The sequence below is a fragment of the Suricata suricatta genome, chromosome 12 (assembly GCF_006229205.1).
Source record: "Suricata suricatta isolate VVHF042 chromosome 12, meerkat_22Aug2017_6uvM2_HiC, whole genome shotgun sequence".
Taxonomy (NCBI): domain Eukaryota; kingdom Metazoa; phylum Chordata; class Mammalia; order Carnivora; family Herpestidae; genus Suricata; species Suricata suricatta.
Window position 1 is genome coordinate 4,323,198 of NC_043711.1, and position 15,584 is coordinate 4,338,781.

At 55.6% G+C, this 15,584-nt stretch overlaps 1 protein-coding gene and 1 long non-coding RNA gene across 2 annotated transcripts in view; one reads left to right on the top strand and one right to left on the bottom strand.

Moving 5' to 3' along the window:
* Positions 1 to 335: 335 nt before the first annotated feature.
* LOC115273570 lies at positions 336 to 15,454 on the bottom strand. Its single transcript, XR_003900834.1, has 3 exons — positions 15,368 to 15,454; positions 11,982 to 12,492; positions 336 to 488 (listed from the first exon to the last, which is right to left on the bottom strand). It is a non-coding gene; the product is annotated as an uncharacterized LOC115273570 (long non-coding RNA).
* A 98-nt stretch (positions 15,455 to 15,552) lies between these two features.
* Positions 15,553 to 15,584, top strand: part of TNFSF9 (TNF superfamily member 9) — a 2,856-nt gene continuing 2,824 nt past the window's right edge. The window contains exon 1 of the mRNA XM_029916479.1: positions 15,553 to 15,573. Coding sequence (XP_029772339.1) covers positions 15,553 to 15,573 — 21 coding nt within the window. The remainder of the gene's footprint in view (positions 15,574 to 15,584) is intronic.

A 15,584-nucleotide genomic window follows, 5' to 3' on the forward strand; every position in this document is an offset into this window, starting at 1 on the left:
TCGTAGTGGGGTCCAGCTGGGCGCTCCGGAGCTGCGGCCCGTTGGCGGGGGGGGGGGGGGGGGCGGTGGGCTCCTGGAGGACTTGTCTTGTTGCTGCGTAGTAAGTAATGCCCTGGGATTGGCTGGCGAGGCTGGTGGACGCTGATGGAGGCTGTAGGGGACAGTGCGCTCCCCCTGGACACCTCTGTCGGGCTTTGGGTGCTCACAGGTGGGGCCAGCGCCAGCCTTGCCTGGGGTTGAACGTCACCGAGGAAGAGTTCTGGCTGGATTATACAGGAGATGGATAGATAGCTCCCCTTCTCCCCAATACGCACCTCTCTTTGACCTACCTTCACATTTCTTGTTAGCTGAATGACCTTGCACGGTCACTTTGCTTGCCTTTGGCTGAATTTAATTATCTGCAACATGGGGCAGTCAATGCCCGCAATCTAGGGCCATTGGGAGGGTCCGATGAGGTGGCCCAGTTAACAATCGGGGCCCAATTTTCTCTGCACAGAGTAAACAATACATTGTCGCTGTTAGTATTACAAGTATTATCAGGGGTGGACAAGACTTTCTGTGCTGACCCTCAGGTGGAGGCCAGACCCCTTGGGGCCACCTTCTGCTGGCCTCTAGCTGTGCCATCCCCGGGAAGCCGCCTCCTCACCTCCTCCACAACCCCCTGGCTTCCAGCTCTTGTGGGGTGGGGGTGGGGTTAGCCAGCTTGGCTACTGTGGCTGGGACCTCACGTTTGCCAGTGGCTTCTAGTTTTGACCCGTGGCTTTCAACAGGGGGGGACACTTGGCCATGTCGTGCCCGGGTTAGGGGCTGTGGGTGGTCCTGGCATTGAGTGGGTGAACATCGCCAAACATTCTGCAATGCACAGTACAGTCCCTCTCCCACCTCCCACCAGTCCGAGAATGTTCTGGCACCAAATGGCAATAGTGTTGAGGCCTGAGAAACCTTGTGTTATTAATTTGGAAAAAAATGGAGACCCCTCCCCCCCAGCTCACCGTAGACACCATAATAGGCTTCTAGTTGGTTAGGCAGTTGTTTTATGGTATAAAGCAGGGTGTTCCCTCTCCCCAGTGTCTGTGACTCGCTTCCTCTTGCCTGCTCCCCTAAGTTTTTTTGTTTTTTTTTTTTAAATGAGAGACAGAGCGCGAGCAGGGAAAGGGCGGAGAGAGGAGAAACAGAATCTGAAGCAGGCTCCAGGCTCTGAGCTGTCAGCACAGAGCCCGATGCGGGACTCGAACTCACAGACTGCGGGATCATGACCTGAGCTGAAGTTGGAGGCTTAACCAACTGAGCCACCCAGGGGCCCCTAAATTTTGTATTTAAATGTGCACAGAATCCTAGGGCCTCAGTAGGTCAGATGATTATGAAGGCAGAATCTCTTGGGGGGGGGTCAGTGGGATCCTGTAATCCAGGGGGTCTCAGCTGCGGTGACATGCTCCCCGCACACTGGCATGTTCTCCGATGTCTAGAGACGTTTTTGTTTGTTACCACCTGGCAGTGCCACTGGCACCGAGTGGGGGCAGAGCCCAGGGATGCCGCCGCCCAACCCCCTACAATGCAAAGAACCGTCCAAACCCCAGACGTCAATAAGGCCAAAGTGGAGAAACCTTAATTGGACTTTTGAGGTTATGACCTGATGTGTTGTTAACAACGGATTCCCGAGACATGGTTTTCCACTGACCCATGTTAATATACCTCAAACATTACGTGTTGGCATTTTGTAATTTTTAAAAATATACCAAGAGTCATGGAAAACATACAAATGGAAGTGGCCTGCTGAGAGGGGCTGATGTGGGGCTCAACCCGAGAAAAATGGACTTTCCCGCGTCCCTCCAGCAGGGCAGGGCTGGTCTGGGTTACGGACTGAGCCCCAAAGAGCAGGGCTTCCTGGATGAGTGCGCCTGGGAAGGGACGGTCTCTTGAGAGTACAGGCCCTATGCTGTCCTCTACCCCTCTCTGCATCAGGGCATCCCTGGGGCTCCCTGGTGGTCCCCAGGAGAGCAGAGGGAGGGCAAGGGGGAAGAGAATGGGGAGTAAGCGTGGCCTGCCAGCACCTGGAGTTGCTGGGACCTGGCTGGCAATGCCTGAGATGTAAAGAGGTCAGAGACGTAGAAAGCCTGTGGGGATGAAGGCAGAGGGGGTTGGGGTGGGCTGATGTCACTTGTGCCCGTGGCTGCCCTGCCCCAGGATGGGGGGTAAAAAGCGCCAGGCTCCCAGGCAAGCTGACCCTCCCTGGTAGCGTGGGATCACCTACCACCCAGAAGGCCATCAAGGCTCTCCCTGTGGGAATCCAAAGACCAGATTTATACGGCTGGTGCCAAGAGTCCAAGATCCGGCTGTGGCCAGCGAACAGAGCCAGGGACAAGAAAAGGAGCTGGCTGATGGGCGGTTAAGAGCCTGTTTTTTGTTGGGCGCCTGGGTGGCTCAGTCGGTTAAGCATCCGGCTCCGGCTCAGGTCATGATCCCACGGTTTGTGAGGTCGAGCCCCACATCGGGCTCTGTGCTGACAGCTCGGAGCCTGGAGCCTGCTTCCGGTTCTGTGTCTCCTTCGCTCTCTGCCCCTCCCCTAGTTGTGCTGTCTCTCTCCGTCTCTTAAAAATAAATAAATGTAAAAAAAATTTTTTAAAGCCTGTTTATTTATTTATTATTTTAATTTTTGAGAGAGAGAGGCCGTAAGGGGCAGAGGAAGAGAGAGAGAGAGCATGTGCATGGAGGGCGGAGCCCAGAGTGGGTCTCGAGCTCACCTGAAGTGGGACTTGGGCTCACCCCATGTGGGGCTCGAACTCATGAACCTGTGAGATCACGACCTGAGCTGAAGTCGAGGTTTAACCGACTGAGCCACCCAGGCGCCCCAACGGCCTGGTGTTTTGTCTTGAGGGGCGAAGGGCGGGTCAGCCCACAGAGCTGGGGACAGCTGCACAGGGTCTCAAGCCCCAGGAGTGGGGGTGACGAGGGACTCCCCACGGCTGCTGCATTTTTGCACCCACCTGCCTGCCTGACCCAGGGCCGTCCTGGGGTGAGGCAGGACATTCTGTCTTGCTAGTTTTGCATGGAATGGATTTCAGCCTTTAAAGGGGCTATCGGCTCTCTGTAAGAGAGCTCCATGCTGTTAGCAACCCGTGAGTGTTGGGAGAAAGGTAGGGTGCTGAGGAGAGGGTTTTGCACGCAGTCTGGTGAGACCCTGTGGGGAAGCCCCCGCACCCCCACCTCTTGCTGGGATCACATCCCTGATTGAACCATGTTGGCTTCATCAGGGAGCCATGAAACAGCAGAGGGTGGGCTCCCGATTTTGCAATGGAAAACAGAAAACAAAATCTCATTTTAAAACACCAGGTTGGGGCGCCTGGGTGGCTCAGTCGGTTGAGCGTCCAACTTCGGCTCAGGTCACGATCTGATGGTTTGTGAGTTCAAGCCCCATGTCGGCCTCTGTGCTGATGCCTGGAGCCTGTTTCCCTTTCTGTGTCTCCCTCTCTCTGCCCCTCCCCCACTCATGATCTCTCTCTCTCTCTCTCTCTCTCTCTCTCTCTCTCAAAAATAAACAAACACTAAAATTTTTTTTTTAAAACACCAGGTTAAGTTACTACCTCTGAATGAGCAGGAAGAACAGGGCAGCGGCTGTTGGGCATATCAGGAGAAATCAGGCATCAGCACTGGGGAATACCCGTGAAGCGGGGGATTCCCAGAGACCCAGAACATTCTGCTCCCTAAACTGACCAACCTTTCTGAGGTCTGCAAAACCAGGGAAAGGCCTATCTTCTAATTGTGTGTGATCTGTCCACTGTGTGGGGGCACACTGCCACCCCATTTGTGAGTCTTGAGGCATTGCTGACATGTACCCCAACTCCCAGTCCACCTTTGGCGGGGTGGAGTCTGTTTTGCCTATTATAAATGATAGTAGAGATATTTTAGCCGGATCCTGTTGAGTGTGTCAGTTCATTTGTGCTTTAGCTTGTGAACCCACAACCCTAGGAGGCAGATGCTGTCTATAATGTCACTTTACAGATGAGGAAACAGAGGCCCTGGGAGACTGCGTATCTCACACACAATTAAGGCTGGGATTAAAGTCCATACATTCCAGCCCCAAAGACCCTGATCTTTTATCGGTTCGGGAGGTGGTAGTTACTTTGGTCTTTAAAACAAAGGGGAAAAAAAAAAAACCAGGCTGGCAGTTGAAGGGGCTGTCTTTCAGGAGGAAGATGTGCCGGTGTGGCCAGTAGCTGGTGTGAGCCGTGTGACTGTCACGTGTCCGTGGCCTGGCCTCTGTCTGTGCCATTGTGTCTGCCCACCACGCTCCCAGTGGGCTGGCTCTGCTGTGTGAGATCTGATGCCACCACCCAAGTCTGTGCTCTCTTTGTCCCCTGGGTCACTGTCTCCTTTCCAGAGGCTTCCCTTCTCCCCGGCTCCTCCTGTCACCTCACGGCCCAGACCTTAGACCTCAGCCTCCACTGAGCCTGAATTCCCTTCCCTGCCCCTGGCGGAGCCCAGCCCTGGGCATGGACCCAGCCTGGCACGGGCCCTCTCCAGCTGCAGAAAGCAGGAGACGAGAGTTCTGGAGGTTGCTGTTCCAGGACAGGGATGCTGACTGAGCCTTGAGAGGAGAGAGGCCCTCCCCATTCCAGCCCTCCCAAGTCCAAGGGCACACACAAGCTCTGTGGAAGCCGTGCCTGGTGCAGCCGGCACCAAGCACGTGGGTGGGGGTGGTGGACAACGGAGCATTCTCTGGCCTTGCCTGGTGGATGGCCCGCCTCCCACTAACACTCACCACCAGATGCGCCATGGAGTGCATCCCGGAGGAGGCGTGCTCAGAATAGAAGGATTTTCTGGGAGACAGGTGGGGGGGAGGGCTGACATGGGCTGACCTCAGTGCCCCCCCCATGGCCTCTCCCCACCCCGAGTGTGGCTCGCCTGGCCTTGAGGACATTCTCGGGATGGCTGGTGCAGGTGTGGCGTTGTAGCTGCTCATACTTTAGGAAGGTGGGTTGGGCGGGGACACTGCCAGAAAGGGGGTCCTTAAGAGATCTGTGATCATCTTATGCCACCAGACACGATGGCGCCCAGATGCCTGGAGACCACGGCCACATGGGGGCTGCTCAGGAAGGCTAGAAGCCCACCTGCAGGCCCTGGACCTGGACCACCTCTCCCAGGCCGGCCTGCCGGCCACACTGGGGTGTGGAGAGGTCACCCCCGGGGGGGGGAGGGCAGGGGTGCAGCAAGAGTGGGAGAGCCCCAACCCTTTGTCTCAGACAGCCTGCATTCTCCCTCTCCACCCCCCCCCCCCCACCTTCCCCGGAGGGGCCGGTTTCCCACCAAGCTGGGCAGAAGGGCATGGCTTCCTGTGTCACCAAGAAGGAGGGTGGGCCATCCTCCTGTTTTACTGCAGACGGTGATCGCAGATTCTCACATCCGGAAGGGGCGGGACTTCCTGCTACCCCAGGAGAAGCCTGTAGGCTTCTTCCTAAATACCAGAAAATGGTGGGGCTGGGGTACGGTGGGGTGGAGACTTCCCTTTTCACCAGGATAAAGAGGCAGGATGTTCCCTCTATGTTTGGAAGAGGGAGGTTTCCCAACTCCCCAGAAGAGGGGCAGCCCCGCATCCTGCTTTATAAATATGGGGAGGTGGGCTTCCCTGTAAGTTGGGGGTGGGGTGGGGCTCTGCTTCCTCTTGCTCTGTGCTTAAGGTGGAGAGGCAGGCGTTTCGTCTATTCTGTGTTAACAAACGGTGAGTCTGACCATTCATTTCCTCTGGGAGAGTAGTTCTGAGCCTTCGAGCAGTGTGATTTCCCGTTTGGTTAGGAAAAGAGGTGGCACCTGCCCCCGGCTTTGGCTCACGCTTTGCCAGAAAAAGGGGTGAATCATGTCACCATTGCACAGGGTGAAAGTGGCCAGCCACTCCCCGGAATGAGGGAGATTCAGAAACCCACGATGATGAGTGCTGAGTGCTCGGTGATGTAATGGGCCACCGGGGGTATTTGGTGGTTGTGTCATCGCAAGAGAAGCCCTGGATGTAGGGTAAGAACAACGTGCTGGCTCGGCTCACTGGGGAGGCCGACTGCCAGGGGCAGACGGTTGGCTCAGCTGAGGCTCACTCTCCTTAGGCCTTCAGGCCAGTCTATCCTGCCTGCATCTCCACAGCCTGGATGGGGGCAGGGTGGGGAAGGCTGTGTAGGGAAGATGGTCTGGACAGAAGACCAGAGGAGGACAGAGCCCCAGGGACCCATGTATGGGTGTGGGCCTGTGCACAAGGCAGGTGAGGGGTTAGAAAAATGAGGGGGCAAGGGTAAGAGGACTCCTTTTCTTTTTTAATGCTTTATTCATTCTTGAGAGGGAGAGTGGACAGAGAGTGCAAGCAAGGAAGGGGAAGAGAGAGAGGTGGACAGAGGATCCAAAGCAGGCTCTGCACTGACAGCAGAGAGCCCAGTGTAGGGCTCGAACTCACAAACTGAGTTCATGACCTGAGCCGAGGTCGGCCACTTAACCTACTGAGCCACCCAGGCGCCCCTGGCCATGAATCTTCTTGGGTTTCTTTCTTGGTGAGCGTGAATCTCTGTCTTTGCATGTACGGAACCTTGTGTTTTCCAAACTGTGTTTGTGTGTATGTGGTGTGTCTTGGTGTGTGCACATATCATGCACTGTGCATATGTGTTGTGTGGATAGACGGTTGTGCACAGGGACGTGTGTGTGATTATGCATGTGCGTTCCCAGAAGTGGTGTGTGTGTGTGTGTGTGTGTGTGTGTTCATGCCTATATCTCTGGCTCTGCGTCTGAGCTGGGGGGTAATGGTGTGAATACTGTGTGTGAGCAGGGCCCGGGGCCCCTCACCTGAAGTCAGGCAGGGCAGGGGTCCTGTTTCAGGCTGTCAGGCCCACCCACCCTAAAGCTAGTGTCCCAGCCTGCCCTCGTCTTCCCAGCAGAGGGGCTTTGGTCACCAGCTCTGGCCACTGGGGAGTTGCGGGGGGGGGGGCTGGCATATGTCAGGCACACATCTAGACTCCAGGCAAACTCAGGCCATAGACGTATATCCACACACAGAGTCCAACATACACAATTACACAATACAACCACACAGTCTGACACAACCACACAGACTCAGAGACACAACTCAAAAAGACATACAGCAAATCTTATGAAGGACTGAAAAAAAATTGTTGGAGGGAGAAAATAAAGTTATATGCAAGACTGACAAAAAAGAAAAAAAAGCTCTTCTGGGCACACAGAGCCAGGAAGACAGGTAAACGTCCGGAGGTCACACTTGTAGAGGGTCCCTTTCTCCCCCATGCACACAGACATGTTGACCCAGTCACCCCAGAAATACACTGATGAAGAAACGGTACCCAAGCACACGGCCAACGGCAGGCAGCCAGCCAGCAGTCTAGGGGCCCCTGGATAAAGACAGGCAGACAGACCCCTCCACAGATCTCTGGGTGTCGTGATTGGGGTGGGGGTGCTCAAGACTGGTGGGGTGGGGGCTCGCCCAGCAGCAGACAGAACATGTCCAAAGCCACCAGCAGCTTGGAGGTCCAGGTGTGCGGTAGGAGGTGGGGACAAGTGTCCTCCATTGGTCCCCAGACCACAGGCACTGGTCCCGGATCTCGAGCTGGGGCAAGGCCACGATGCTACGTCGTAAATTCATCAACTGTGTGGCAACAGGGTGGGCACACCCACCTGGGCTGGGGGCGTAGCAGGGAGAGATGGGCCGGACAGTGAACGCTGCTCTGGCAGGGGTGAGATCCCATTGTAGGGAGGTACTTGGATGGCCAAGGGGGCAAGGCCTTCTCCCCAGCTCCAAATAGAGAGGAGCCCCCACCCCCACCCCATCCCACACAAGGAACTTTGGGGTAGGGTCTTGATACTGTGCGTGGGGCTTGGAGGACAGAAGGGAGGAACCAAAGGAGCGGGGCCTAAAAGAATTAGGCAAAATGACTAGAGACCCCACAGGCCACGGAGTACCTGAGGAAGTCAGACTAGGGATGGGGATGGTTTGAAGGCTTGGCCTAAGAAGGGGGCGCAGGGTTCCTGAAAGGTGGAACCCAGGAAGGGGGAGAGGATTTCAGCTAGGAAATAGAAGAGCGGGGCCTGGGAAGAGGGTGGTGCTGGACAAAGAGAAGTAGAAAAGTAAGTGGGGTAGGAGAGTGGGCAAGGCCTAGACGCTGATGGCTGAGAGAATGGACTGGGTGGGAAGTGGACGTGACGGGGGGCTAAGCAGGGCCTGGAAGTCAGAGCTGGGGAAATGGGTGATGCCTGGGAGGGGGATGGCTTGGAAGTGGGCGGGACTCGGAGTAGAAGGAGGCGGGGCCTGGGTGGCTGATGGTAGGGGGAGTGGGCGTGGCCTGGGGAGAATGACAGAGAAGGGGGCGGTATGGGGAGGCTGATGGCTGGGCAACGGGGCGGAGCCCGGGGAGAAGGACGTAGTAGTAGGCGGGACTTGGGGCGAGGACAAGGCCTAGAAGTAGGGAGGGGGGATGTCTGGGAAATAGGCAGGACCTGGGGAGCAGGCAAGGCCTGGGAGGGGGATGTCTGGGAAGTGGGGCGGACTCGGAGTAAGAGTAGGCGGGGCCTAGGTGGCTGACGGCCGGGGGGGGGGGAGTGGGCGTGGTACAAGGAGAATGACACATAAGTGGGCGGGGCTCGGGAGCCGTCAGGGCTTGGGAGAAGGGTCGGACCTGGAAGGGGCTAGCCCACCTTTCTTAGGGTCAAAGTCACGTCGGCGATGGTAGGCAATTCTGTTGCACCAGTAGTCTCTGCCCTGGACATTCTAGAACTTGGACGATTCCTTCGTGGTAATTTTCTGGCCGAGAGCCAGGCGGGGCGGGCAAGCACCCCTCCCTCTAAGCCAACGGCCGTCCCACCCCTGCCGGGCGCCCTAGCTGCAACTCATTGGTCGGCCGCGGACCAATGGGAATCCGCCTCTGGGCGCACTGGGTCTTCCGAGGTACCGCGAGCAGCGCCCGGCAGGGCAGCGGAGCTAGGTTGGTGGAGCCGGGGGACTGAGGGTCTTCCGTCCCAGTCCCACTGCAGCTTCCTGGCTCCGTCCTCGAGCTCAAGGCCTCCCCGATCCGGCTCCGGCCTCCCGTCTCCCCGCCCCCTCTTCTCCACACCCCTTCCTCACCCGCCTTTGCATTGATACCAAAGACTTAAAAGCACCTTCTGCTACACTCAAGCTAATCCTCCCCCCTACGCCCACTCGCTTTGCAGCCCGGGGTTAAGGCTCCTGATCCACCAGGGGGCGCCCGCGACCTACACTGGGTGCCGCTGCTAAGGAAAAGGACCTACAGAGTCCTCAAGGATGTGAAGGACAGGCACCCAGAGAGCCTGGGTACCCACGGGTGTGTGTGGGGGGGGATTGGATCTTGGGCGGTTTGAAGGATGGGCCTGGGTTCCATTGGTTTTGTTCCGTTGTATTTTGTGTCTTTGTTTCAAGTGTTTTGGTGTGTCTCTCTAGGTCGACTTGCGCCCGTGTGTGACTTATGTGCCTTGGGTGGGTGGTCTCTACATGATATTATGTGTCTCTGATTGCATATCCCAGGGAGTTTGAGTTTCTTTGAGGCTGTTTACGTGTATAGGTTTGGTGATTGCTCTTGTGTATCAATAATTTGGTCCGGGTATGTGTCTCAGTGTGTGCGCGCGTGTCTATGTGGTGTGTCTGTGTGTGTATGTCTGGTTTTGTGTGATTGTGTAGGACTTGAATGGAGCTGTCTGTTGTACTCCTTTGTCCGTTTGCTTTGTGGCTCCCTCCCTGAGCAAGCTGGAGAGTCCCTTCCAGGTGGTGGCCCTGCTGGGACTTCCTTCCTGGGGCAGTTGGGCTTGCTTCCCAGCAGAATGATCTGGCTTCTCCTGCCAGCCCCCTCTGAGGGGTCCTGCGGGCTGGCCCTGGTCTGCCCGGGGCTTCCCCATCCCTGTGTCCTTCTACTGCCCTCAGGGAAACACCACTTCCTGCCTTTGATGTCACCAGTGCTAAATTTTCCCTTCTTCAGCTCAGGCTACTGGTTTCTTTCTACATGTGTGCACACCTGACCACAATTCCGTACTCAACATAAAAAAAAACCAAAACAAAGCAAAACAGTAGCACACGGAAAATGCAGGTGGGCGAAAGTACATGCAGTAAAGAACCACATCTGCTCATCGCTGATGAACAGATCCTCTGCTTTTTTTTATACCTTCTAGAAATGTGCTGTGCAAATATATCTCCGCTCTAAAGCAAAACATGTATTTCAGTCCGTAGCATGCTGCAGCTTAATTCGTTTTCCTAGCCCTTGGAGATCTCTATGGAGCCCCAAGGAGGTGACTCAACTCTGTCCACGGCTTGATTACCAAATCGATTCTATGAAGAATAATCTGTCCATTTCTTTTTTTAGTGACTGCTTTGGCTGTTTGTGTTCCCAACACGTTCGTAATGGACATTCCTGCCTGTCTGTCTTTCTGTTCAGACGTCCACACTGGTTTCTGGACCCCGGTGGTGTGTGCACAAGGAGAACCTAGACGGTCAGCCACACCGGTAGCAATGACGGCTGACTGCATAGAGCACCGTAGGTGCCGCGCCAGGTGCTGTTCTGGCTCCCGGTCCTCAGTGATCTTACGAGGCGGCCGCTGTGTTAGGCACACTTCCCAGATGGGAAATCCGAGGCACAGAGAGGGGAAGGAATTTGCTCAAGATCATACAACCAGCCAGAGGCAGAGGTGGCATTTGAAGCTGAGCGGTTTGGATCTTGTGCTGGTGCTGTTTCTCAACAGAGACATAGCTGTGCATATATGGGACCCCCTGCCCCCCACCCATTCCTCTTTCCTAAACATGCAGTGTCACATTGGAAACACAATTCCAGAGTAGCACTCCGCCTCCACAAAGCTGAACTGCTTTGCACGGCCATGCCTTATAGGCACACACTCTCCCGTCCGGGGCCCTGTGTTTTCCTGGCCTATCCAGGGCTGTAGAGACCGAGACGGAGCTTCTCCAGAGACTTGCCTAACTTGTACCCATGATTCCCCCTTCTGTGTCCCTTTCTTCCTTTAACACATGTTATCATTGCCGTGGCTTGCCAACGCTACTCCATTCGATTCTTTCCTTCCCTTTTTCCCCTTCTTTTCTTGTTTACACCCCCCCCCCCATTTGCTTGCTTGCGTACTTACTCAGCAGACACCAGGAATAGTGGTGCTAATAGTCATGCTTTGCCTCTGCCCTGGGGGAGACAGAGGATCCTGGCCAGCTAGCAGTTGACACAGGGTGGGGGGAGGCCGCCTGCAGGGGCTGGGGAGCAGTGCAGAACCCAGAGATAAGGAATCGAATTTTGCTAAGAAAAATCAAGGCATACCTCCTGGAGGAGGTGCCTGTTCAGTGGGCTTCCTAGGGGGAAGACACAGTGCTCCTCCCTCCAGCTACTTCCTGCCCAGCTCCCCCCTTGAACGCTGAGGAGAGAAGGGTGAGGATTCTGGTCCTGCCCCTAAAGGCAAGGAAAACTGAGCCCACGCTCACCTTGGGGAGACAACTGACCACAGAGGTGCTGCTCCAGGGAACGTGGGGTGCCAGCAGGGTGATGCTGAGGGCCTCGCAGTGGGCAGGGCTGCCTGGCTCAGATGTCCCGACCACAGCAGCACGTCATGGCACTCCCCGGCAGTGGCCTGATCCTGCCCTGATCTGCTGGGCTTTGTTTCCTCTCCTTGGGGGGGTGGGGGTGGCGGCGGCAGTGCAGTTTATGGAACTCTTCCAAGTCCCTCGGAGGAGTTCAGAACAGTCATTGTGAGTCACTGAGGCTCAATGACTACAATTTTTTGTTGGAATCTTCCTTTCTACGTCGACATCTTTGCATCTACATATCGGGGATGACGTACCGGGGACGTAAAAGATTCAGGGATCATCTTTGCCAGCTCACCTTTCCTGAGCACGTACTCTGTGCCTAGCTCTGCCCACAGCAAGCTCTTGACCACCCCTTGAGACCTACTATTAATATTTGACCTATAGGAAAGGCGAGACCCAGGGAGGTGAAGCAGCTTACCTCGGATCACACAGCTGTAACTTCGAGAGCCGAAACTCCACACTCTAGAGCAGAGTTGGCAACTTTTTTTTTTTCTGAAATGGACCAGAGAGAGTCAATGGCGTGGGCTTTGTGGACCCGTCCTTGTTGCAACCACTCGGCTCTGCCGTCGCCTTGCCCACACGGCCACACACAACACACGAATGAGTGGGCGTGGCTTCGTGCCAGTGGATACTCACATTGGAATTTCATATCATTTGCACACATTATGAAAGAATACTTCTTTTGACTTTCCCCAGCCACTTTAAACCAGAAAAAAATCAAACAAAAATTTTGTAGCTCGTGGACTGTGGCTTGTTGAGCTCTAGGCCCACGAGGGTAACTGTTTCGCTAGACTTCATTCATTCATTCATTCATTCATTCAATGAATGTTATGGAGGCTTGCCATCTTCTAGGCACTGGAGGGAGAAGGGACACAGGCAGATGGAGATGCTGCTCTTCAGGAGATAACCAACCATTTTGTGGGCAAAACCTGCAAGGAAATAAACGAGAATATTTCAGATGGTTAAATGCTAGGAAGGAAACCCAACAAGGGTGCTGTAACCAGGACTCCAGGGTGGGGGGGGGAGTTTTATGTGGGTCATCTGAAAAGGTGATGCTTGTGGTCTCCCAAATACCTCTCTTTGTCATTTTTGTCAGCGGAGGCAATCCTTGGCTATGGCCTACTGTGGGGGTAAGGACTTAATGGGGCGCCCGGGGGGCTCAGTCCGTTAAGCATCCGACTTTGGCTCAGATCACCATCTTACAGTTTGTGGGTTCAAGCCCCGTGTTGGGCTCTGTGCTGACAGCGCAGAGCCTGGAGCCTGCTTCGGATGCTGTTTCTCTCTCTTTCTCCCCACCCCTCTCCATTCGTGCTCTCTCTGTCTCTCAAAAATGAATAAAAGTTAAAAAAAAAAACAAAACCAGACTGGCCCAAGGGGCTCCTGGGTGTCTCAGTCGGTTGAGCTTCTTCTGACTTTTGATTTCAGCTTAGGTCATGTTCTCATGGTTGGTGTGATCGAGCCCCGCGTGGGGCCCTGCGGGGACCTGCTTGGGATGCTTTCTGCCCTTCCCTCACAAGGGTGCCCTCTCTCTCTCTCAAAAAACAAAAACATTAAAAAATCTTTTGTTAAAAAACTGAGCCAAAGACAGATGCTCAACTGACTGAGCCACCCAGACACCCCAACATTTAAAAATATCTTAAAAAAAGGTTAACAGACTAACTTCTTGGCAGGACGATGCCATCGGGAGAGGCCCTTTGGCCTCAGTATCTGTTTATCTTCCTTCCTGGTTGGTCAGGTTCCTAGGAGACGGGCCTTTTCCTTTCCCATCTTCCCAGTCCTGGGTCCTGAGTGGGGGTGATGGTTGAGGAGGGGAAATTTCAGCTCCTGCGTTCAGGGTCGCCGGTTTGCTTATCCCTCTGGTTTCCAGGGAGAACCTTCTACTCTCAGCTGGGTTCCTCTGACCAGACACTGCCCGTGTATGCTCCTCTCCGGAGGAAAAAGTAACAGAATTGGCTGATTTAAAAAAAAATTTTTTTATGTCTTTTATTTATTTTTGAGAGACAGAGAGAGATAGCACGAGCAGGGAGGGTCAGAGAGAGAGGGAGACACAGAATCTGAAGTAGGCTCCAGGCTCTGAGCCAGCTGCGGGGCTCGAACCCACAAACTGTGAGATCATGACCTGAGCCAAAGCCAGCTGCTTAACCGACTGAGCCACCCAGGCACCCCTGGAATTGGCTGATTTTCCGCCCTGGTGGGGAGAACAACCAGTGTCTTCCGTTGGGAAATCTACTTGCGGCAGAATATTCTATTTTAGCTGCCACCCACCCCGTTTTCTTTTGGAGTTGGGGGAGGGGCAGGGGAGTGGGAGAGAGTCACCAACAGCTGTGGCCTGGGGACGGGAAATGGTGGAATTGTGCCAGAGAGATTATATTTGGCTTCCCAGCCTCTGGCTAACAATTTTGGTTTAGTTTTCAAAACAATCGCTTAGCCGTCACCGCACTGGGGTTTCAGGAAAAAGCGCCAGTCGGGCCCGATGCTCCTCATCTCTGCCCAGAGTGACGTTGGAACCAAAAGCGAAGAAGGGCAAGACGGTAAGAAGGTAAGAAAGTGTCCGCTGCCTGCTGGCCTGGGGAAGGAATATTCAGGCACTTGCGGAGGAAGGAGGCTGGTGCAATGCGGAGGGGGCTGGGGGGGGGAGCTACAGAATGGTCTGGAAGGCTCATCCGCACCCTGCCTCCTGAGTTTCCGCTCCCAGAGCGTCAACAGGCTCAGCTTGCGGTGCTAGAATTTGCATAAGTAACCAATCCCCAGGTGCCGCGGCAGCGAGGTCGGGTATCACACCTATAAACCACTCCTGTACGCCGGAAGCACTGAGCACCTGTGTGCCCACGACAGCCGGTATCATCATTGTTTTCTTCCCGAAATTCCCCAGGGAGGCCCAATACAACACGGCACCGCAGGGCGACACCGCTGGGCGCGCTGTCCCATCCGGCTTCGGTTGAGCCAACATTCCCTTCCCCCCACCCCCCTTGCAGGCCTGAGATCAGGGGTCCCACAGGCCCCTCCCATTTTCCACAGGGAAAGTGAGGCTTGCAGAGGGTCGGAGGCTTGGCAGTGTCCACCCGGCTGGTCAGGGCAGAGCAGGGCTTTTCCAGGGCCGCCGGTCTCTTGATAATAAACGGTGGCTTCCTCTTTTGGGGCCGAGCGTTGGCCCCGCGCTGCTCCTCCTCCCGCCTCCGCCTCCACCAGGGGACAGCGAATGGGAAATTTGAGTTTCCTCTGCTTTGGCCAAACCCGGCTCTTCCCTACAAGGGGGATTTCTCTATCTGGACTCTCCAGCCTTGTGCTTGTGGGGTCCAGAGGGGGCCCCTGCCGGGAAGCGCCCAGGTAGGTGGGTGGGGGCAAGACTGGAAAGGCCCAGGGCTCCCGGGAAGGTGAGGGAGGGTTGGGGGGAGGGCTGAAGGCTGAGGCCTGGCTGTCCTCTGACCCCTCTGCAGAGATGCTGAATTTAGGGGAGCGCTGGGGGGGGGGGGGCAGTGCAGGGAGGGGGTGCTAGGGAGCGGCAAGAAGGAAGGGAAAAAGGCAGATTGAGAGACTAAGAAACTGAAAATCAGAGTCAGAGACCTAGAGAGACAAGGAGAGACACGAAGAGTCAGACGCACGGAAATAATGAGGCCGAGAGATGGAAAGATCCACGGCGGCCTCCTCCGGAGACAGCGGTCAGAAAAAGAGCGAGAGAGGCCCAGAGAAGAGAGGCGGTGCAGCATTACAGAGACACCCGGAGAGACAGAGAGGCAGAGAGAGATCGCCCGGGAGACACGGGAGAGAGAGACCTAGGGACAAGGAGGAAACGGTGGGGTTGACCTTGGAGGGCAAGGACGGAGCTGGAGAGCGGAGATTCAGAGAAGAGAAAGTTAGGGAAACTTCGCCCGGAAGGCCGAGGGGGCGGGACGCCGGGATCCCCGCGCGCCCCGCCCCGGAAAGCGCGACTTCCGGACCGCTATAAAGTGCGGGGCCCCCGGCCGGGCTGCAGCCGCCTGCCGCCGGCCATGTGCCCCCGCGCCGACGCCGTCCCGGACCC